General features: G+C 53.4%; 1 protein-coding gene across 1 annotated transcript in view; it reads right to left on the bottom strand.

Moving 5' to 3' along the window:
* COL20A1 (collagen type XX alpha 1 chain) overlaps positions 1-22,269 on the bottom strand; it is a 215,614-nt gene that overhangs the window by 143,596 nt on the left and 49,749 nt on the right. Inside the window, exons 9-11 of the mRNA XM_048497920.1 lie at positions 19,829-20,001; positions 10,678-10,807; positions 1,868-2,013 (exon numbers count right to left, since the gene is read on the bottom strand). Coding sequence (XP_048353877.1) covers positions 1,868-2,013; positions 10,678-10,807; positions 19,829-20,001 — 449 coding nt within the window. The remainder of the gene's footprint in view (positions 1-1,867; positions 2,014-10,677; positions 10,808-19,828; positions 20,002-22,269) is intronic.

The raw sequence follows: 22,269 nt of genomic DNA, 5'->3' as shown, positions 1-22,269 counted from the left end.
TTCCCTCTTCATTGTCCACCACCAGTTGGCAGAGCTTCAAGGGCAAAAATTTGTCAGAGCTCTGATGTTGTGCATCACTTCTGGCAAAGACCCAGAAGTGTCATCAAACCACCAATATGATGCCAACGTGATGCTCTAGGATTCGGACAAAATTCTACCATAAAGTTTTGTCCAATTCCTAGCATGTCACATCAGCAATGTGATGTCACTTCCAAGTATTTGCCAGAAGGGACACTGCACTGTCACCCCTCTCTCCCTTCTCTCTCCCACTTTTTGCCAGGTAATAACTGCTAACTTTAATGGTTTTAATGGTTTTAATGATTTTAATGGATTTTTATACATGTAATAATTGTTTATTTTGTTATAAACTGGATATATGTTGATGTTGTTGTACACCGCCCAGAGCCCCTAGGGGATGGGGCGGTCTACAAATCTAAACAAACAAACAATAAATAAATAAATAAATAAATAAATGAACGAACGAACGAACGAACGAACGAACGAATGAACGAACAAATAAATAAATAAATAACTCTGTTTCAAAGTACGGTCAGATATCTATAGATTGGGTCAGCTTGGCTCCAAACCAGGCTTTAACAGCAACAATTAGGCTTGGTCGACACCCTAGAAATTCAGTAAAATTTGGATTCAGATTTATTCAGGCATAAAATTATCTGTATGCCTGAATAAGACAAATAACATATTCGGATATACCCAAATATTTAGGTAAACCCACAAAATTCAGGTCGGTCTGATTTTTTTTGTGTTGTTTTGCATTTTGGCCTGCAAGGGGTGCATTTTATAGCTACTGGCACCAGAATTTCAGGACATCATCCGGACACTGTTCTGATGATGCCATCCAAGTTTGGTGAAGTTTGGTTCAGAGGGGGAAAAGCTATAGACCACCAAAGGGGTGCCCCCATCACCCATTGTTTCCAATGGGAGCTAACAGGAGATGAGGGCTACCCTTTTGGAAGTACATAACTTTGCCCCCCCCCCTGAACCAAAATTCATCAAACTCAGATGGCATCATCATTAGCTCCCATTGGAAACAATGGGGGATGGGGCACCCCGTTTGAGGGTCCATAACTTTGGCCCCCTGAACCAAACTTCAACAAACTTAGACAGTATCATCAGGACAGTCTCTGGATGATACCCTGAAATTATGGTCTGCTAGCTTTAAACATGCACCCCCTGCAGACTGAAACGTGAAAAAAAAAACCCAAAAAACCCCAAAGAGCCCGAATACCTTGTGTTCGGATTCATTCAAAATCGGGCAGGACATATTCGGCCAATTTTCGCCCGAATATGCCCAAATTCACCCTGATTCAAGCCAAATTCAGTATTTGTTGCACCCAAATCTCCAAGCCTAGCAGCAATACTTTCTTCTGAGCCGACAAGCAAACTGGGAGTCACCTTCTCTTTGCAAGGAGGCCCCATTAACATTCTGAGAGCCAGCGTGGTGTAGTGGTTAAGAGCAGGTGCACTTTAATCTGGAGAACCAAATCTGATTCCCCGCTCTGCCACTTGAGCTGTGGAGGCTTATCTGGGGAACCAGATTAGCTTGTGTGCACTCCAACACCTGCCAGCTGGGTGGCCTTGGGCTAGTCACAGTTCTTCAGAGCTCTTACAGGAGAGGAAGGGGAGATATAAATCCATACTCTTCTTCTTCTTCCCAGATAAGCATCCAAAGGAAATACCAGACACAGGTGATCATTTGGCACAACTCTCTCATGGAATTGTACACACAAATTGCCAGTTTAAAATTATTCACAAGTAAAAATTGCCTTCTGCCCATAATTCTTAGGTTGTTATGAGATTAAAAGTTGTGATTCTAGTGGAACAAAAAACCCCCCGCTCTTTTTACCTCTTTCGTATCATCAGTTGCTCCATTGGGTGCCGAAGAACAAAGGACCAGGTACTGCGTAGCGCCATCTGCTGGCTGCCAGGTGAGTTTTATGCTGTTGTGGCTGATCTCGGATGCTCGGAGGGAACGGGGAGCAGACAGAGGTACTACAAAATGATGAAAACAGAGAATGTTTCATGATTTCTATACCACAAAAACTCAAAGACCTTGCTTTTTTAAACTCTGAGAATGGGCAAAACCGTGGACACTCTGTTGCAATAAATGCACCATCTATGGCTTCCCTGGCCAACAACATTTTGCAAATTAGGTAGATCTTTTTGCTTAAATCACAGCTGTGTTTCTTCAGCATAACTGACTCTACTTATGCTTGTCACAAGGAATGGCAAACAGCTCACCACTGAAACTTTGTCCCTTGACTACTCTACCATTTGGGATTTGGCCACCCATTGCCAGCATATTTTCTAGCCTATTTTGGCAGCCTCAAGGGCTAGAAACTTGCTTTATCTTTTAGAATAAACACAGTTCTCAGAGAGAAATTACTGGGCATCCCCCTACCATATTTTGTGATTCTTTGGCATTTGTGTGCTGTTGAGGAATATCAGCAGTCCTGCAAAGAGGATGGATAGGATTTCACTGACTAGGGCCCCTTCTCCACATGCAGAATAATGCACATTCAACCCACTTTCACAGTTTGTTTGAAAGTGGATTTTGCCATTCTGCACAGTATAATCCAGCTTCAAAGCGAATTGAAAATGCATTATTCTGCATGTGTGGAAGAGGCCTAGGTCTTTGTTCTACCAATGTTTTCTAGAGTGGCCAAACACCATGCTGGGGCTGGTGATCTTTCAGAATTACAACAGATCTCCACATTATAGACATCAGTTCCCTTGGATAAAATGGTTGCTTGAGAGGGTAAGATCTATCGCATTATACCCTGCTGAGGTCCCTTCTCTCTCCCAACCTTGTCCTCCCCAGGCTCCACCCCCAAATCCCCAGGAATTTCAAAACCTGGAGCTTTAATTCCCTCTTTCTACTAAAGCAGACTTTCTACTAAAGCAGAGTGGCTTAAAAAACCCTTAACATCAACAAAAGAAAGAAAGAAAGAAAGAAAGAAAGAAAGAAAGAAAGAAAGAAATAAAGAAAGAAAGAACAGAACAGAACAGAACAGAACAGAACAGAACAGAACAAGAAGGAACAAAAGAAAAAAGAAAGAAAAGAGGGAATGAAGGAGAAGAACAAGAAAGAAAGAAAGAACAGAACAGAACAAGAAAGAACAAAAGAAAAAAGAAAGAAAAGAGGGAATGAAGGAGCAGAACAAGAAAGAAAGAAAGAAAGAAAGAACGAACGAACGAACGAACAGAACAGAACAAGAAAGAACAAAAGAAAAAAGAAAGAAAGAAAGAAAATAGGGGATGAAAGAACAAGAAAGAACAAAAGAAAAAAGAAAATAGGGGATGAAAGAACAGAACAAGAAGGAACAAAAGAAAAAAGAAAGAAAAGAGGGAATGAAGGAGAAGAACAAGAAAGAAAGAAAGAACAGAACAGAACAAGAAGGACCAAAAGAAAAAAGAAAGAAAAGAGGGAATGAAGGAGCAGAACAAGAAAGAAAGAAAGAACAGAACAAGAAAGAACAAAAGAAAAAAGAAAGAAAAGAGGGAATGAAGGAGAAGAACAAGAAAGAAAGAAAGAAAGAAAGAAAGAAAGAAAGAAAGAAAGAAAGAAAGAAAGAAAGAAAGAAAGAAAGAAAGAAAGAAAGAAAGAAAGAAAGAAAGAAAGAAAGAAAGAAAGAAAGAAAGAAAGAAAGAACAGAACAGAACAAGAAAGAACAAAAGAAAAAAGAAAGAAGGAAAGAAAATAGGGGATGAAAGAACAATGGGGGGGGTGGGGGGGGGGGGGGGTGGGGGGGGGGGGGGGTGGGGGGGGGGGGGGGTGGGGGGGGGGGGGGGTGGGGGGGGGGGGGGGTGGGGGGGGGGGGGGGTGGGGGGGGGGGGGGGTGGGGGGGGGGGGGGGTGGGGGGGGGGGGGGGTGGGGGGGGGGGGGGGTGGGGGGGGGGGGGGGTGGGGGGGGGGGGGGGTGGGGGGGGGGGGGGGTGGGGGGGGGGGGGGGTGGGGGGGGGGGGGGGTGGGGGGGGGGGGGGGTGGGGGGGGGGGGGGGTGGGGGGGGGGGGGGGTGGGGGGGGGGGGGGGTGGGGGGGGGGGGGGGTGGGGGGGGGGGGGGGTGGGGGGGGGGGGGGGTGGGGGGGGGGGGGGGTGGGGGGGGGGGGGGGTGGGGGGGGGGGGGGGTGGGGGGGGGGGGGGGTGGGGGGGGGGGGGGGTGGGGGGGGGGGGGGGTGGGGGGGGGGGGGGGTGGGGGGGGGGGGGGGTGGGGGGGGGGGGGGGTGGGGGGGGGGGGGGGTGGGGGGGGGGGGGGGTGGGGGGGGGGGGGGGTGGGGGGGGGGGGGGGTGGGGGGGGGGGGGGGTGGGGGGGGGGGGGGGTGGGGGGGGGGGGGGGTGGGGGGGGGGGGGGGTGGGGGGGGGGGGGGGTGGGGGGGGGGGGGGGTGGGGGGGGGGGGGGGTGGGGGGGGGGGGGGGTGGGGGGGGGGGGGGGTGGGGGGGGGGGGGGGTGGGGGGGGGGGGGGGTGGGGGGGGGGGGGGGTGGGGGGGGGGGGGGGTGGGGGGGGGGGGGGGTGGGGGGGGGGGGGGGTGGGGGGGGGGGGGGGTGGGGGGGGGGGGGGGTGGGGGGGGGGGGGGGTGGGGGGGGGGGGGGGTGGGGGGGGGGGGGGGTGGGGGGGGGGGGGGGTGGGGGGGGGGGGGGGTGGGGGGGGGGGGGGGTGGGGGGGGGGGGGGGTGGGGGGGGGGGGGGGTGGGGGGGGGGGGGGGTGGGGGGGGGGGGGGGTGGGGGGGGGGGGGGGTGGGGGGGGGGGGGGGTGGGGGGGGGGGGGGGTGGGGGGGGGGGGGGGTGGGGGGGGGGGGGGGTGGGGGGGGGGGGGGGTGGGGGGGGGGGGGGGTGGGGGGGGGGGGGGGTGGGGGGGGGGGGGGGTGGGGGGGGGGGGGGGTGGGGGGGGGGGGGGGTGGGGGGGGGGGGGGGTGGGGGGGGGGGGGGGTGGGGGGGGGGGGGGGTGGGGGGGGGGGGGGGTGGGGGGGGGGGGGGGTGGGGGGGGGGGGGGGTGGGGGGGGGGGGGGGTGGGGGGGGGGGGGGGTGGGGGGGGGGGGGGGTGGGGGGGGGGGGGGGTGGGGGGGGGGGGGGGTGGGGGGGGGGGGGGGTGGGGGGGGGGGGGGGTGGGGGGGGGGGGGGGTGGGGGGGGGGGGGGGTGGGGGGGGGGGGGGGTGGGGGGGGGGGGGGGTGGGGGGGGGGGGGGGTGGGGGGGGGGGGGGGTGGGGGGGGGGGGGGGTGGGGGGGGGGGGGGGTGGGGGGGGGGGGGGGTGGGGGGGGGGGGGGGTGGGGGGGGGGGGGGGTGGGGGGGGGGGGGGGTGGGGGGGGGGGGGGGTGGGGGGGGGGGGGGGTGGGGGGGGGGGGGGGTGGGGGGGGGGGGGGGTGGGGGGGGGGGGGGGTGGGGGGGGGGGGGGGTGGGGGGGGGGGGGGGTGGGGGGGGGGGGGGGTGGGGGGGGGGGGGGGTGGGGGGGGGGGGGGGTGGGGGGGGGGGGGGGTGGGGGGGGGGGGGGGTGGGGGGGGGGGGGGGTGGGGGGGGGGGGGGGTGGGGGGGGGGGGGGGTGGGGGGGGGGGGGGGTGGGGGGGGGGGGGGGTGGGGGGGGGGGGGGGTGGGGGGGGGGGGGGGTGGGGGGGGGGGGGGGTGGGGGGGGGGGGGGGTGGGGGGGGGGGGGGGTGGGGGGGGGGGGGGGTGGGGGGGGGGGGGGGTGGGGGGGGGGGGGGGTGGGGGGGGGGGGGGGTGGGGGGGGGGGGGGGTGGGGGGGGGGGGGGGTGGGGGGGGGGGGGGGTGGGGGGGGGGGGGGGTGGGGGGGGGGGGGGGTGGGGGGGGGGGGGGGTGGGGGGGGGGGGGGGTGGGGGGGGGGGGGGGTGGGGGGGGGGGGGGGTGGGGGGGGGGGGGGGTGGGGGGGGGGGGGGGTGGGGGGGGGGGGGGGTGGGGGGGGGGGGGGGTGGGGGGGGGGGGGGGTGGGGGGGGGGGGGGGTGGGGGGGGGGGGGGGTGGGGGGGGGGGGGGGTGGGGGGGGGGGGGGGTGGGGGGGGGGGGGGGTGGGGGGGGGGGGGGGTGGGGGGGGGGGGGGGTGGGGGGGGGGGGGGGTGGGGGGGGGGGGGGGTGGGGGGGGGGGGGGGTGGGGGGGGGGGGGGGTGGGGGGGGGGGGGGGTGGGGGGGGGGGGGGGTGGGGGGGGGGGGGGGTGGGGGGGGGGGGGGGTGGGGGGGGGGGGGGGTGGGGGGGGGGGGGGGTGGGGGGGGGGGGGGGTGGGGGGGGGGGGGGGTGGGGGGGGGGGGGGGTGGGGGGGGGGGGGGGTGGGGGGGGGGGGGGGTGGGGGGGGGGGGGGGTGGGGGGGGGGGGGGGTGGGGGGGGGGGGGGGTGGGGGGGGGGGGGGGTGGGGGGGGGGGGGGGTGGGGGGGGGGGGGGGTGGGGGGGGGGGGGGGTGGGGGGGGGGGGGGGTGGGGGGGGGGGGGGGTGGGGGGGGGGGGGGGTGGGGGGGGGGGGGGGTGGGGGGGGGGGGGGGTGGGGGGGGGGGGGGGTGGGGGGGGGGGGGGGTGGGGGGGGGGGGGGGTGGGGGGGGGGGGGGGTGGGGGGGGGGGGGGGTGGGGGGGGGGGGGGGTGGGGGGGGGGGGGGGTGGGGGGGGGGGGGGGTGGGGGGGGGGGGGGGTGGGGGGGGGGGGGGGTGGGGGGGGGGGGGGGTGGGGGGGGGGGGGGGTGGGGGGGGGGGGGGGTGGGGGGGGGGGGGGGTGGGGGGGGGGGGGGGTGGGGGGGGGGGGGGGTGGGGGGGGGGGGGGGTGGGGGGGGGGGGGGGTGGGGGGGGGGGGGGGTGGGGGGGGGGGGGGGTGGGGGGGGGGGGGGGTGGGGGGGGGGGGGGGTGGGGGGGGGGGGGGGTGGGGGGGGGGGGGGGTGGGGGGGGGGGGGGGTGGGGGGGGGGGGGGGTGGGGGGGGGGGGGGGTGGGGGGGGGGGGGGGTGGGGGGGGGGGGGGGTGGGGGGGGGGGGGGGTGGGGGGGGGGGGGGGTGGGGGGGGGGGGGGGTGGGGGGGGGGGGGGGTGGGGGGGGGGGGGGGTGGGGGGGGGGGGGGGTGGGGGGGGGGGGGGGTGGGGGGGGGGGGGGGTGGGGGGGGGGGGGGGTGGGGGGGGGGGGGGGTGGGGGGGGGGGGGGGTGGGGGGGGGGGGGGGTGGGGGGGGGGGGGGGTGGGGGGGGGGGGGGGTGGGGGGGGGGGGGGGTGGGGGGGGGGGGGGGTGGGGGGGGGGGGGGGTGGGGGGGGGGGGGGGTGGGGGGGGGGGGGGGTGGGGGGGGGGGGGGGTGGGGGGGGGGGGGGGTGGGGGGGGGGGGGGGTGGGGGGGGGGGGGGGTGGGGGGGGGGGGGGGTGGGGGGGGGGGGGGGTGGGGGGGGGGGGGGGTGGGGGGGGGGGGGGGTGGGGGGGGGGGGGGGTGGGGGGGGGGGGGGGTGGGGGGGGGGGGGGGTGGGGGGGGGGGGGGGTGGGGGGGGGGGGGGGTGGGGGGGGGGGGGGGTGGGGGGGGGGGGGGGTGGGGGGGGGGGGGGGTGGGGGGGGGGGGGGGTGGGGGGGGGGGGGGGTGGGGGGGGGGGGGGGTGGGGGGGGGGGGGGGTGGGGGGGGGGGGGGGTGGGGGGGGGGGGGGGTGGGGGGGGGGGGGGGTGGGGGGGGGGGGGGGTGGGGGGGGGGGGGGGTGGGGGGGGGGGGGGGTGGGGGGGGGGGGGGGTGGGGGGGGGGGGGGGTGGGGGGGGGGGGGGGTGGGGGGGGGGGGGGGTGGGGGGGGGGGGGGGTGGGGGGGGGGGGGGGTGGGGGGGGGGGGGGGTGGGGGGGGGGGGGGGTGGGGGGGGGGGGGGGTGGGGGGGGGGGGGGGTGGGGGGGGGGGGGGGTGGGGGGGGGGGGGGGTGGGGGGGGGGGGGGGTGGGGGGGGGGGGGGGTGGGGGGGGGGGGGGGTGGGGGGGGGGGGGGGTGGGGGGGGGGGGGGGTGGGGGGGGGGGGGGGTGGGGGGGGGGGGGGGTGGGGGGGGGGGGGGGTGGGGGGGGGGGGGGGTGGGGGGGGGGGGGGGTGGGGGGGGGGGGGGGTGGGGGGGGGGGGGGGTGGGGGGGGGGGGGGGTGGGGGGGGGGGGGGGTGGGGGGGGGGGGGGGTGGGGGGGGGGGGGGGTGGGGGGGGGGGGGGGTGGGGGGGGGGGGGGGTGGGGGGGGGGGGGGGTGGGGGGGGGGGGGGGTGGGGGGGGGGGGGGGTGGGGGGGGGGGGGGGTGGGGGGGGGGGGGGGTGGGGGGGGGGGGGGGTGGGGGGGGGGGGGGGTGGGGGGGGGGGGGGGTGGGGGGGGGGGGGGGTGGGGGGGGGGGGGGGTGGGGGGGGGGGGGGGTGGGGGGGGGGGGGGGTGGGGGGGGGGGGGGGTGGGGGGGGGGGGGGGTGGGGGGGGGGGGGGGTGGGGGGGGGGGGGGGTGGGGGGGGGGGGGGGTGGGGGGGGGGGGGGGGGGGGGGGGGGGGGGGTGGGGGGGTGGGGGGGTGGGGGGAGGGGGGGGTGGATAAAAAAGGGGGGGGGTGGTGGGGTGGGGGGGGGGTGGGGGGGTGGGGTGAAAAATGGGGGGGGGGGTGGGTGGGGGGGGGGGGGGTTGGGGGGGGGGGGGGCGGGGGGGGGGGGGGGGTGGGGGGGGGGGGGTGTGGGGGGAGGGGTTCGGGGGGGGGGGGGGGAGGGGGGGGGGGGGTTGCGGGGAGAAGGGGGGGGGGGTTTGGGGGGGGGGGGGGGGGTGGGGGGGGGGGGTGGAGGGGGGGGGGGGGGGCAGATCCTCTGAAGATGCCAGCCACAGATGCAGGCGAAACGTCAGGAGAGAATGCTGCTAGAACACGGCCATACAGCCCGGAAACCACACAGCACCCTAGTGATTCCGGCCGTGAACGCCTTCGACAATACAGTCGTAAAATTATTTGAATCCCACCACCGGAATTGGTTGTTAAATTATTTGAACCCCATCGCTGATTCTAGCCCATTCCAGACCAGCTGAAATTCCTGTACAGTCTTCAAGCGCAGCCCCACATATAGTGCATTACAGTAGCCAAGTATGAGTACTAGATAAATTTGACAAGCATATTTTAGACCAGAAGAGGATTCAGTTGTCAGGTCAGCCAAAGCCTGTATGGAAGAAGGACTGCTAGTGCATCCAGCCACAAAAAAACTAGATCTGCTGCCGGTAGCAAGATTGGACCTCAAAGGGAATTGCAAACCCACCCAAAACAGTCTGCCCCTGCCCACCTGCCATGCCTAACAGCTGACCTTGAGCATTAATTTACTAGCCTTCACTCTGCCTACTACTGACTCCAAGCACCCATTTAGAACATCTACTGTTCCAACTTGGGCCCTTTCCGCACAGCAAATGTATAGCGGGTTGCAATCGGGATAAAGTATCCCGTTTTCCTGTTTTTGTGTTCATCTGTATCTGTGCAAGCTGTGATTGGAGCCCATGGAAACAATACGGGTTGCTGTCACGCCTTCGCACGGAGAAGCGTCTTTTTTTTGTTTACTTCCCACGATGCGTAGCTGGTGTTTATCCCCCGGCCCTCCCAAATGCTGCTTACCTCCCGTCACCTTCTGTCGCATTATGGAGGCCAGGGGACACGCCCCCCTGGCCAGAGCGATGAACCTGGAGAATGAGGGCAGGGGGTGTGTCTCCTGGCCTGCACAACGTGACAGAAGGCTTACCGGAGGTAAGCAGCATTTGGGAGGGCCGGGGGAGAAACGCTGGCTTTTACCCGGTGCCGTTCGCATGGCACCGAATGGAAGCTGGCATTTGCAAAAACACCGTTTTCAAAAACACCGTTTTGGCGGGAACCAAGCGCCGCTGCAGTGATTTGGCAGCAGCAGCTGTGCGAACAGTCCCTGCCAAAACGGTGTTTTACCAGCTCGACGCTGCCACTTTTGGCCCGTGCGGAAAGAGCCCAGGTGCCTTTGGGAGCTCACCTGCAGGATGTGAAAGCAATGGCCTTCTGCTGCTGCTCCTGCTCCTGAGCACCTGGTCTGCTAAGGCATTTGCAATCTCAGATCAAGGAGGATCAAGATTGGTAGCCATAAATCGACTTCTCCTCCATCAACCTGTCTAAGCCCCTTTTAAAGCTATCCAGGTGAGTGGCCATCACCACCTCCTGTGGCAGCATATTCCAAACACCAACCACACGTTGCGTGAAGAAGTGTTTCCTTTTATTAGTCCTAATTCTTCCCCCCAGCATTTTCAATGAATGCCCCCTGGTTCTAGTATTGTGAGAAAGAGAGAAAAATTTCTCTTTGTCAACATTTTCTACCCCATGCATAATTTTATAGACTTCAATCATATCCCCCCTCAGAAATCTCCTCTCCAAACTCAAGAGTCCCAAACGCTGCAGCCTCTCCTCATAAGGAAGGTGCTCCAATCCTTCAATCATCCTCGTTCTCTCTCAGAACTCTCTCAGCTCCAACCAGCTCAGAAGGTGTGTGTTGTGGGGAGAGGAAGAGAAAGGAGTTTGTGAGCTACCATGAGACTCCTTAAAGGTGGGGTATAAATCCAAACTCTTCTTCTTTCTGGAAGCCACCAGCAACTAGAGTGGAGGTGCCTTGGCTCATGACCCTGATAAGCTATCCATAAGGGTTCCCACGTTCAATGGGGTCAGGATGGACTTACCAGTGGGGTTTTCTATACTCTGAACACCAATCGTCACCTTTGGACTTACGTGTTGAGGTGATTCCTCGGAGCCCGTCTCCAACAGCATTCTCATAAATGGGAAATACTGAAACCAGATATTCGGTGTGGGAGGTAAGATTGCAGAGCTGTGCAGAGGTGGAGGAACCATCTAAAACGACCTGCAAATACAAGGAGGTTTGATCAACCCCGGGGTAGGAACCCCATGGTAGGAACCAGAAATGGGTGAACACCATTTAACACCACTCACCTTTCCTGTGGCCCTTCCTGGCGAATATAGGAACGGTTGATTGGCTTTTATGAATGCTCAACAGGTCATAAATGTTTGTGAGAGTTTGACAAGGCTCCTGCGAAACGCAGGCACCTTGTGATTTCCCTGCCAATTCCCCTTCTTTCCCAAACCTTTCCGGAGGAGAAGGGAGTAATCTGCCATAGGGAACAGGCTCAAACCAGGACCAATCCTTATGTAAACTGTTCTTTCTGCTAGCCTGGTGCAGTAGTTAGGAGTAGCAAACCTTAATCCGCACATGCAGAATAAAACCCTTCTGCACATGCAGAATAATGCACTTTCAATCCTCTTTCAATCCACCTTGCAGCTGAGTTTTACTGTGCAGAATAGCAAAATCTACTTGCAAAAAATTGTGGAAGTGGATTGAAAGGGCACTATTCGGCACATGCGGAAGGGGCCCTAGAGAACCGGGATTGATTCCCCACTCCCCCACAGGAGAAGCAGACTATAACAACAGTTTAGCCTCCTTCCACCCCAGTAGTCCTGCAAATTTTTGAGCATGCACCAATCACCAGCCAGCTGGCTAAGCAATGAAGCAAATGAAAAAAAAAATTTTTTTAAATAATTTTTTTATTGTATCATTTGAATATTACATTTATATTAATGCTTTTCTTCATTTGTTTTCAAACAATACATTTTCCCCTTTTTTCCCTCCCCCCTATATTTTTCATATTTTTGTCAAACAAACAGCAGTAAGTTCATTCTTTGTAATCTTTTCTCCCATTTCTCTTCATTGACTCCAGCTTCTTTCATCCAGTCCTCGTATGTGGTCCATATCTTCAAGATTTCGCTCTGTTTATCTTGCCACAGTTTATTCTTCGTTATTATATAGAAAATGTCCAGTGTCATTTGTTCCCAGATGTAATCCAACCATTTCTGGAGTGTCCATTTTTTCTTTTCTTTCCAGCCTAAAGCTATTGTTGCATGTGCTGCTTTGATCATTATTTTGTACATATAGCTATATTTTTTATCTACCCTTCTATCCTCCATTACACCCATGAACATTAAGTCGTTATTTATCTCAATATTAATCTTCACTAGTTTCTCGATATATAATATTACCGTTGTCCAAAATTTTTTCACTTCTATACATTCCATCCACATATGGCTATAATATGCCTGCTGATCTCCACAATGCCAGCATTTAGGGCTGAGTCCTTTAATCATATATGCTAGTTGTTTTGGTGTTCTATACCACTTCAATATAACTTTTCTTTCCAATTCCATATATTTCTCAATCTTTATATTTTTTTTCCAACTATCAATTAGATTTTCAGTTTTCCCAGTGTCTAGAGAACCTTCCTTCTCCCATTTTTGTTTCAATGTTCTTATCATAAAGTCTCTATCATCAACCATATACTTATATATATGTCCCAAAATTTTCCCTTTACATTTTTCATATAGTTCTAAGCATTTAGCCATTATACATTCTCCTCTTATTCGTGAAACCTTTATCTTTTCCCAGATGCCCCTCAGGACCAACCAGCTCTCATTACCTCCTAACTCTATAAATTTTTGTACAGTCATAATTTCTCCTCCTTCTCTTATCAGATTTGCAACAGTCTGAATCCCTTGTCTTTTCAATATTTTTATCGCTTTTTTCCCATCTTTTCCGGCCACACTTGCCAATGGTGCCACATCCAGTGTACCGGGCATCCATTTACCTCTCCATTTTCCCCATATATCTAATAACACCTTTCTTGGCCCTACTGCAGTTTGGTTCCCTCTCTTCAACTCATTATTAAATATTCCATAGGCTCCAATCCCTTCATTTATTTCATTTTCAAATTTAACCCATCCTTCACTATTTTCTTCATTTATGTTCATCAGATTTTTAATCTGGAATGCTTCATAATACTCTTGCATTTTAGGTATCCCCCATCCTAAATAATTTTTCGTCATGTAAATTATCTTGTTCATAATTCTAGGATTTTTTTGATTAAACACCCATGCTTTCAGCTTTCTGTCCCATTCCTCAAATTGCTTCTTCTTAATTTCTAAAGGTAGAGTTCGAAATAGATAAAACATTTTTGGCATTATACACATTTTTAGTGCTTTGATTTTCCCTGTAATCGATAGAATTTTCTTATCCCATTCTTTTAATTGTTTTAATATTTTATTCCATCTTTCCTCATAATTATATTTAAACATCTTCTCCTTTCTCTGTGTTATTATAATACCTAAATATTTAATTTTCTTTTTTACTAGTTTTCTATCTAATTGTCTTTTTTCCACATTAACCCCCATTATCTCTGTTTTTTCCATGTTTACTTTTAATCCAGAGTAATTTTGAAAATCTTCTAGAATAATTTTTAGTTCTTTCATTGTATCTACCGGATTCACCGTTATTATTAATATATCATCTGCAAATAAGTTCAATCTTATCTCTTCGTGTTTTACTTTATATCCTTTTATCCTTCCATTATTATTAATCCTTTCTGCCAGGAATTCCATTGCCATTATAAACAAATGTGGCGAAAGTGGGCATCCTTGTTTTACCCCTCTTTCAATATTTATTGTTCCTGTCCATCCATCATTTATTCTTATCTTTGCCTTTCCTCTTTGATATAACTCTCGTAGAGTATTTATAAGTTGATTTCCAAAGCCAAAATTTTCCAAAGTTTGGAATAGATAATTGTGACTAACTGTATCAAACGCTTTATATACATCTAACTTTATCATTGCATATTTTTTATTCTTACCATGTTCTATTACGTTTAATACATTCCTTAGTGGGTTACTTATGTCTCTACCTCTTATAAACCCATGTTGCTCTTGTCCTATTAATTCCGGAAGAACATTTTTTAATCTGTTTGCTAATACTTTCGCAAAGATCTTGTAATCTTGATTTAATAAACTTATTGGTCTATATGACTCCACTTGTTCTGGATTCCGTCCTGGTTTTGCAATAGTTATTATTTCCGTTTCTCTCCATGTCTCTGGCACCTTCTGTCCTTTTAGAATTTGATTAAACAATATTTGCATCTCGGGAATTAATACTTCTGCCATTTCCTTATAATATTCTGCTGTAAATCCATCTAACCCTGGGGATTTTTTATTTTTCAACCCTTTAATTACCTTGTCTATTTCTACTTGTGAAATGGGCTCTTCCATTTGATCTCTCTGTTCCTGTGTTATAACCTTTTTTGGTTTGTCATCAAATTTTTCATTATGGACATAACTAAATAGTTCCTTATAAAATTCTTCGAATTTCTTCCTTATTTCTTTATTTTCTATTATCAATTTATTATTTTTGTCTTTTATCACTCTTATTCTTTGTTTCTCCTTTCTCTTTTTCAAATAATTTGCTAATCTTTTCATTGAGTTTATGTTTGTTCTTTGAAATTCATTTTTAATCCATATTTCCTTTTTCCACATCTCTGCTTTATCTAACTCATCTAGCTGTGCTTTTAACTTATTTAGTTCGTTTTTCGTTATAATATCATATTTAGTCTGGAGTTGCAACCTTTTATCTTTAATCTCTTCTACTAACTTTTTCCTTTCCAGATTTACTATTTTATTCCATCTTGCTTCTCTAGATAAACAATAGCCTCTGATAACTGCCTTGGATGCATCCCACACTATTTCATTTGAGACCGATCCTTTATTTTCTGCAAAGTAGTGCCTTATTTTTTCTTGTAATTCTTTTCTGTCTTTCTCATTTTTCCATACTATATTTTTATATCTCCATCTATATTGTTTTGCTTCTCCCTCTACCCTGAACGTGGCAACCAACGGGGCATGGTCCGAAATCCATTCCTTATACGTTTCTATTTTCTCGCTGTGCAAATTACTCTTATTTTTTAGCAAAATATAGTCTATATAAGTATATTTTTATGTCTATTTGAGAAGTAGGTTGGTTGTTGAGGTTCACCCAGTTCATTATACATGTTTACAAGATTCCATTTCTTTAATATTTCATGTCCCCTTAAATCCATATTGCAGTCTCCCATAATTAGTGTGTCTCCTGAGAAAAAACTTTGGAGTCTGCCTAGCTGTTTATCCATAAACCTTTTCTGTTTCTTATTTGGGGCATATAAATTCATTATTGTTATTTGAAATCCATTTAGTTTCCCTTTAACAATAATCCAACGTCCATTCTGGTCTCTGACTAAGTCTTCTAACTGAAAATCAATGCTCTCTCTTATCAAAATAGCAACACCATTTCTTTTTACATTGCATCGAGATTCCCCAGCAATTTTCCACCCTGGCATTCTTATTAAATCTTTCATATCTATCTTCTTTTTATGGGTCTCTTGAAGGCATAAAAAATCCGGACGTGTTTGTTTAATAAACCTGGTAAGTTTGTATCTCTTGGAGTCTGAGTTTAGGCCATTTATGTTAATTGAAGCTATTTTTACCTTACTGCACATCATTTGGTAACTGTACTTTTATTTTTTCAGAACCCTGCTGTTTGTACATTTTCAAATTCTTCCCCCCTCTATCCCTCCTGTTCCCCCCTCCCTTTCTCCAACTGTTCTTATGGGGATAAACTTCCCCCACCATGTTGGAGCTTTGTTATGGGCTTCAGCACACCCCGATCCCCCCCGGCATTCTATTACTTCTTAATATTATTATAAAAATTACCAGCAAAAAACCCCTTTCTCCAATTGTGTGATTTTCTAATACAGATCCTTCTATTTTTTTAATTTTCTTCTGTTCTGGTTGCTTATCTACAATCCGTGTTATTTACATTCTTTAGTTTCTGGGCATTTAGCCAATACACTTATTTAGTCTAAACTAGGGCCGGTGTTATTTTTGCCATTAATCTGTTAATAAACTTTTAAAACTATATTAGTTTATTAGTCTTTATTAAAGTTATAGTGGTAAGTTATTAGTAATAGTGTGAAAAGTTAAGACAGACAGAAAACAGCTTTTATTCTACTGAAGAAGTCTTTACTCCTTGGGTCCAGATTCTGCTTTTTCATCCTTAAGTTATGGCATCTGTTTCGAAGACAATGTATTTTTCCGGAATCACTTTCATCAGAAGTTGGTTTTCTTTCTTTTGTAAGAATGTTTTCATCAAGTCAGGCTTTGTGTTCTCTTTCCCTTGCTTCGTTCCTTTGCTCTCTATTGTTGTTCTAACTGGCCTTTCTGCCAGTTTGAATTTTGTTTGGGAGATTTCAAAAGGAACCCAGCTTTCTTTCTCTGCCATTTCTGCAACTTCTCCAGCTTCTTCAGGGGTCTGTACGATTTTATTTATTATCTTTTCAATATCTTTCCAGACCCCTTTCAAGCTCTCCATAGTTGCCTTTTCAAAGGTCTCAAATGCCTGTTTTAGCTTCCAAATGGATTCGGTAAACATTTTGGTTTTGCCAAGCTAGCTTTCTGCGTCACAACCGTCCGGCTTGTTTATATAGCTTTTAATGAGTTTAAATTCACTCACCGACTCCGCTGAGGCTTTGCACTGCTGCCCGGAGTTATCTTTTAATTAGGTTGTAGAGATTTCTGTTTGATCTGGCTATATTTTCATTCTTTTGCTGGTATTTTATTTATTTCTGCCGGAGGTATCTCGATTTGCGACTAGCCGGTGTCGCACATGCGCAGGAAGCCCGAAGCAAATGAAAAATGACCTGAGCTCCAGCCCGTTTTAAATTGTGCAAAATGATCAATGCAAGCACACATGGGTGCCCAACAAGAGAAAACAACCATCGTACCATATAACAGTAGCACAGTGTTCTTAGTGAATACAATATAGAAAAGTGAAGCCGTACATTGCAGGCGGTTGGACTTGATGGCCCTTGGGGTCTCTTCCAACTCTATGATTCTATCAGTTCCTCTTCCTCTCATGTAAGGTGCTTCCCTGCCCAACAACTTTTCAAATAGTGATCGCCAGTGGTGGGATCCAAACATTTTAGTAACAGGTTCCCATGGTGGTGGGATTCACACTGTGGCGTAGCGCCAATGGGGATGGGCGGGGCACGACAGGGGTGTGGCCGGGCATTCCGGGGGCAGGGCATTCGTGGGCAGGGCTGCGGCAAGGATGCAGCCGCTGCGCCAGTCCTTGGGCGGGAAACGAATGCACGCAGGCGCAGGCTGCCACGCAGGCCGGTGCACCTCCTGCTAGACTGCTTCCAGTTCTGCGCGCTACTGCTGAGAGGAGGGGCGTAACTAAGGCAAAAATCACGTGGCAAAATCACCCATTAGTAACCCCCTCTCGGCACACACAAATAATTAGTAACCTACTCTCGGGAACCTGTGAGAACCTGCTGGATCCCACCTCTGGTGATCGCTACACAGATGCTGGTGTACATTAGATCCCAATACTACTATAAGGGTCCAACTAATTCCAGTTTTTTATAATTATAGAATCATGGCCCATACAGACCATCTAGTCTAACCCTCTGATCAATGCAAGAACGCCTAGAGCAGAGGTGTCAAACTCGTGGCCCTCCAGATGTTGTCGACTACAGTTCCCATCATCCCCTGCCAGCATGATGCTGGCAGAGGATGATGGGAATTGTTGTCCATAACATCTGGAGGGCCACAAGTTTGACACCTATGGCCTAGAGCAGTGGTGGTGAACCTGTGGCACTCCAGATGTTATGGACTACAATTCCCATCCAGATGTTATGGACTACATTTTCCACACCCCTCTGTCATCCTCCAGCTTTCTCCTCAGTGCCATTTTGTGAGCTCCCTTTCCGTTCCCCTTCGCCTGTGTATTTAATCATTTCTGAGAGCTTTTGTTATTGGAGCGGGGAGGCTAATCTTCGAGGCATCGATTATACAAAGTGTGGAGAATTGCAGCAAAAAGCTTGGACGCAGGGAAGCATTAATTCATCAACTGACCAAAAAAAGAGAAAAAACACATAGTGGCAAACATGAATTGTTTTGAGGGAGGTGAATGCAGAGGTGGGATCCAGCAGGTTCTCACAGGTTCCCGAGAGTAGGTTACTAATTATTTGTGTGTGCCGAGAGGGGGTTACTAATTGGTGATTTTGCCACGTGATTTTTGCCTTAGTTACGCCCCTCCTCTCAGCAGTAGCATGCAGAATGGGAAGCAGTCTAGCAGGAGGTGCACCGGCGTGCGTGGCAGCCTGCGCCTGCGTGCATTCGTTTCCCGCCCAAGGACTGGTGCAGCGGCTGCATCCTTGCCACAGCCCCACTAAGGAATGCCCGGCCACGCCCCCGTCGTGCCCCACCCATCCCCTTTGGCGCTACGCCACAGTTTGAATCCCACCACCATGGGAACCTGTTACTAAAATGTTTGGATCCCACCATTGGGGTGAATGCAGATAAACATCATGGTAAGGGGGGGGATTAAAAACATTTTCCAAACAATGTTCCAAGTGTTTTAGGAGATTTGTGCAGAAAAGGCCACTATTTTACAACTGTTATTGCACACTCAGTGCACTCTTATTTCACTCCTATTGCACACGTTTCACACTACTGCACAACTCTTACTGTAACTTTTTTCACCCCAAAAGTATCCAGTTGGAACATTCCTTCCTATAATTTATGCCCATGATTTATATTACGGAAAGTATAAATAAGTATTTAATAAGAATACACATTATACAAAACAAAGATGAATAATTAAAAACAACGGTTCTGGAACTCAGATTCCAATATATATCACATGTAAATCACTCAATATATAACACAGATGCTGCTACTCATGCAGTGGAGGAAAATACCAAATGATCGGCAAAACCGTTCATATTACCGTCTTTATGAGCATTTCAAAGTCTGTACTACCAGTTTCTGACTTTTGCCCTTCTGAGACTACAGCTGACTGCTTTCTCTCACGTGTCGTGTATTGTCTTCAACAGAAATCCAAACTTTGAGAACATTATAAATCGAGCTACAAATATTGGTCCCAACTGAAGGATTTCCGAGACCAAACTTACCGGAGGTTTGGTTAGCCTGAGCCAAAATATGATTAATGATTTGTTGACTGACAAATGTGCATGTTGCTAAGCTTTATTGTTTAAAGGATCGAAAAAAAATTGCACGAGCCAAAATATGGTTGATGATCAATGACTTGATCAGAGTTGATGATTGATGATTGATGTGTAAGTTGCGTAAATGTGTAAGTTGTTACGAATTTTTGTTTAAACAATCTAAACAAGATTTCTTTATGACTCAGTGGTGGCAAACCTTTGGCACTCCAGATGTTATGGACTACAATTCCCATCAGCTCCTGCCAGCATGGCATGGCCACAAGGGGTGATGGGAATTGTAGTCCACAACATCTGGAGTGCCAAAGGTTCGCCACCACGGCTTTATGTTGTAAACATTGTCGTCGCTTGTAAATTTGAATGGTTTATTTTGGTAAATGATTAGAGAAGCATTTCTGTATGACATCACATTATAATGATTTGAAAATTATCATTGGGACAAGTGAATTAGCCTTTTTGGGTGCAAAAGTGGATTGACTGTACGTATTGATCTGACAGCAGAAAAAAAAGTTTCAGTCCAGTAGCTCCTTTAAGATCAGCAAAGTACCGTGTTTCCCCGAAAATAAGACAGTGTCTTATATTAATTTTTGCTCCCAAAGATGCGCTATGTCTTATTTTCAGGGGATGTCTTATTTTTCTGTGTTCTGTTCATCAGGCATGCTTCCAAACAAAAACTTTGCTACGTCTTACTTTCTGGGGATGCCTTATATTTCGCACTTCAGCAAAACCTCTACTATATCTTATTTTCTGGGGATGTCTTATATTCGGGGAAACAGGGTAGAAGCTTTCCTGTGCATGCACGGGTGTATCTGAAGAAGTATACAGGTGCACAAAAGTTGTATCAAGAATAAAACTTTGTTGGTCTTTATAGGGACTAGTGGATTCAAGTTGCTTTTCTATTGCTATCGCAGATTAATATCCTTGCCACATTTCCTTGCCCTTTGGCTGATTTAGCCAAGTTCATGCGATCAAAACATGAGATTGCTTACCTCTTTAGGGATCCCGCCCCTAGATGGGTAGTAAACTACCCTGTACTTCTTGGGTGGTATCACTGGAGGCTTCCAGATGAGGTGGACGCTTCTGGAAGTCACCTCTTTTACAACCAGGTTGCTTGGGCTCAGGTGGGCCCCGCTGCTTGCTGGGGCAGTTTTTACTGGATCACCTGCAAGTGTGAATGGCAGACAGGTGTTTCACATTGGGAGGTGTGGCAGTAAAGCAGGAATGCCCCATGTGGAGCCCGCAGGTACTCTTTCTGTCGCCCATCAGGTATTTTTAGAAAGTGGGCGGGGGAAGATGGGTTTTGCCTGTTAGGTTTTCTGATTGCAGGTTTTTAAAGAAGTTGAATGGCAGCAGTTGTCACCTGAGCACAAAGATCTTATTCACTTGTGACTAAAGGCCTTTAAGGCCTTACGCGGCCTGGGACCCTCGTACCTTCGGGACCGCATTACCCCATATGTCCCGGTTCGACCTCTGCATTCAGCAGAGGCCAATTTACTGGAGATCCCTGGCCCCTCAATGACGCGGCTGGCCTCCACTCGGGCCAGCGCCTTTACGGCTCTGGTGCCGGCCTGGTGGAACACTCTCCCTCCAGCTGTCCGGGCCCTGTGGGATCTTGGGGATTTCGGCAGGGCCTGTAAGACCGAGTTGTTCCACTGGGCCTTTGGAGAGACCAGCCGCTGACGGTGCCTCTGCCCCCCCCCTCTGATTACAGGGGTCCCTAACATCATCGGGACCCATTGTTCCTTTCTGGGGAGGGTTGTATATGGGTTCGTGGGACATGGTTTTAGAATGTAACTGTTTTAAATTGTACATATGTTTTTTTATATATATAATATTTTATATTGTTCACCGCCCTGAGCCCTTCGGGGATAGGGCGGTATATTAAATCTAATAAATTTAGATTTATTGGGAAACATGATATGAGGGGATCCCTGAGCCTTTGGGGAGGGCAATATATAAATATAATAAATAAATAAATAAATACATACATACATACATACATACATACATACATACATACATACATACATACATACATACATACATACAATAATAATAATAATAATAATAATAATAATAATAATAATAATAATAATGATAAGTTTTTAAAAACCAATTTAAACAATACGTTCATCTGAAAAGCCATCCTGTTAAGCGGAGCTTCCACTTCAAATGCTGAAGAGTTACTATTAGAGTTATGCATGATCCCATTCTACCCTGTTTCCCCGAAAACAAGACCCACCCTGAAAATAAGCCCTAGCATGATTTTTTTTGGGGGGATTTTTGGAGGATGCTTGAAATATAACCCCTACTCCAAAAATAAGCCCTAGTTACAGATTTCCCAGAGCAGCTGATCTGGTCACATGGGGGGTGCAAAATCATGGGGGGGGAAATAAACATCCCCTGAAAATAAGCCCTAACGCATCTTTTGGAGCAAAAATTAATATAAGACCCGGTCTTATTTTCAGGGAAACACGATATGAGGGGATCCCTGGGCCGAAAGCTGTCCAGATGTCCTCAACCAGGGCCAGAGTCTTTTCAGCTCCAGCCCCAACCTGGGGCCTTTCCCCACTCACCATATGCTGCGGGTTAACCTCGTGAAAAGACCCGGGGATCCTCTGCGCTCCCCACCGCACCAGCGGCCACACCGCAGCCGCCCCGAATCTGCTGCTCTCCCACCTCCTTAGCGCGTGCCAAATTAGCTCCTCTTAAAACAGCAACTTTTCTCAAAACGCCGCGCTTGCCGCTGGGTGGTGGAAAACTTTGGCATGTTTGCGTGAAGTTGATTCTCTGTGACGTGCAGCCTTCCGACCAATCAGGCAACAGGCTTCTCCATTTTTTAATGAAGTTGAGACGTGTGCCCAGGGCGACGTTCCAACATTGCTTTTACTGCTCGAGCTCCACAGCTTTGCCCCAGCCATTCACGGCAGAGTGCCGCTGAGCGCGCGGGCTTGGCTTTTAAAGTGAAAACTGGGTTGTGGGGAACATAGGCAGTGGAAAACAGTGGCATATCTGTCTAGGGACAAGGGGTACCCCTTGTCCCCGGGCGCCACTCTTCTGGTCACATGGGGGGCGCAAAATCGGCCCCCCACATTACCAGGAAGTCTTGCTATCTTGTCGTTTTCACGTGCCTCGACCCCCTCTGAGGCACGCAAAAACGATGAGACAGCAGGACTTCCTGCTGCCTCCAAGTGCCCTCAACCCCGCCCTCGACTCCCCCCTCCCTTCCTTCCCCCCTGCCAGAAGAGACTGCAGTCCCGGCCTCGGAGTCCTTCTTTTATAAGCACTGTGGCTGGGGGTGGGGCTTGGGGAGCAGGAAGTCCCACCTCATCCTGTTCCCCAAGCCCCACCCCCCCGGCTTCAGTACTTATAAAAGAAGGTCTCCGAGGCCGGGACTGCAGTCTCTTCTGGCCTGCCCAGAGAGGAGGTC

The sequence above is a fragment of the Sphaerodactylus townsendi genome, linkage group LG05, assembly GCF_021028975.2.
Source record: "Sphaerodactylus townsendi isolate TG3544 linkage group LG05, MPM_Stown_v2.3, whole genome shotgun sequence".
Classification (NCBI taxonomy): domain Eukaryota; kingdom Metazoa; phylum Chordata; class Lepidosauria; order Squamata; family Sphaerodactylidae; genus Sphaerodactylus; species Sphaerodactylus townsendi.
This window is presented reverse-complemented; position numbering and strand designations above follow the sequence as displayed.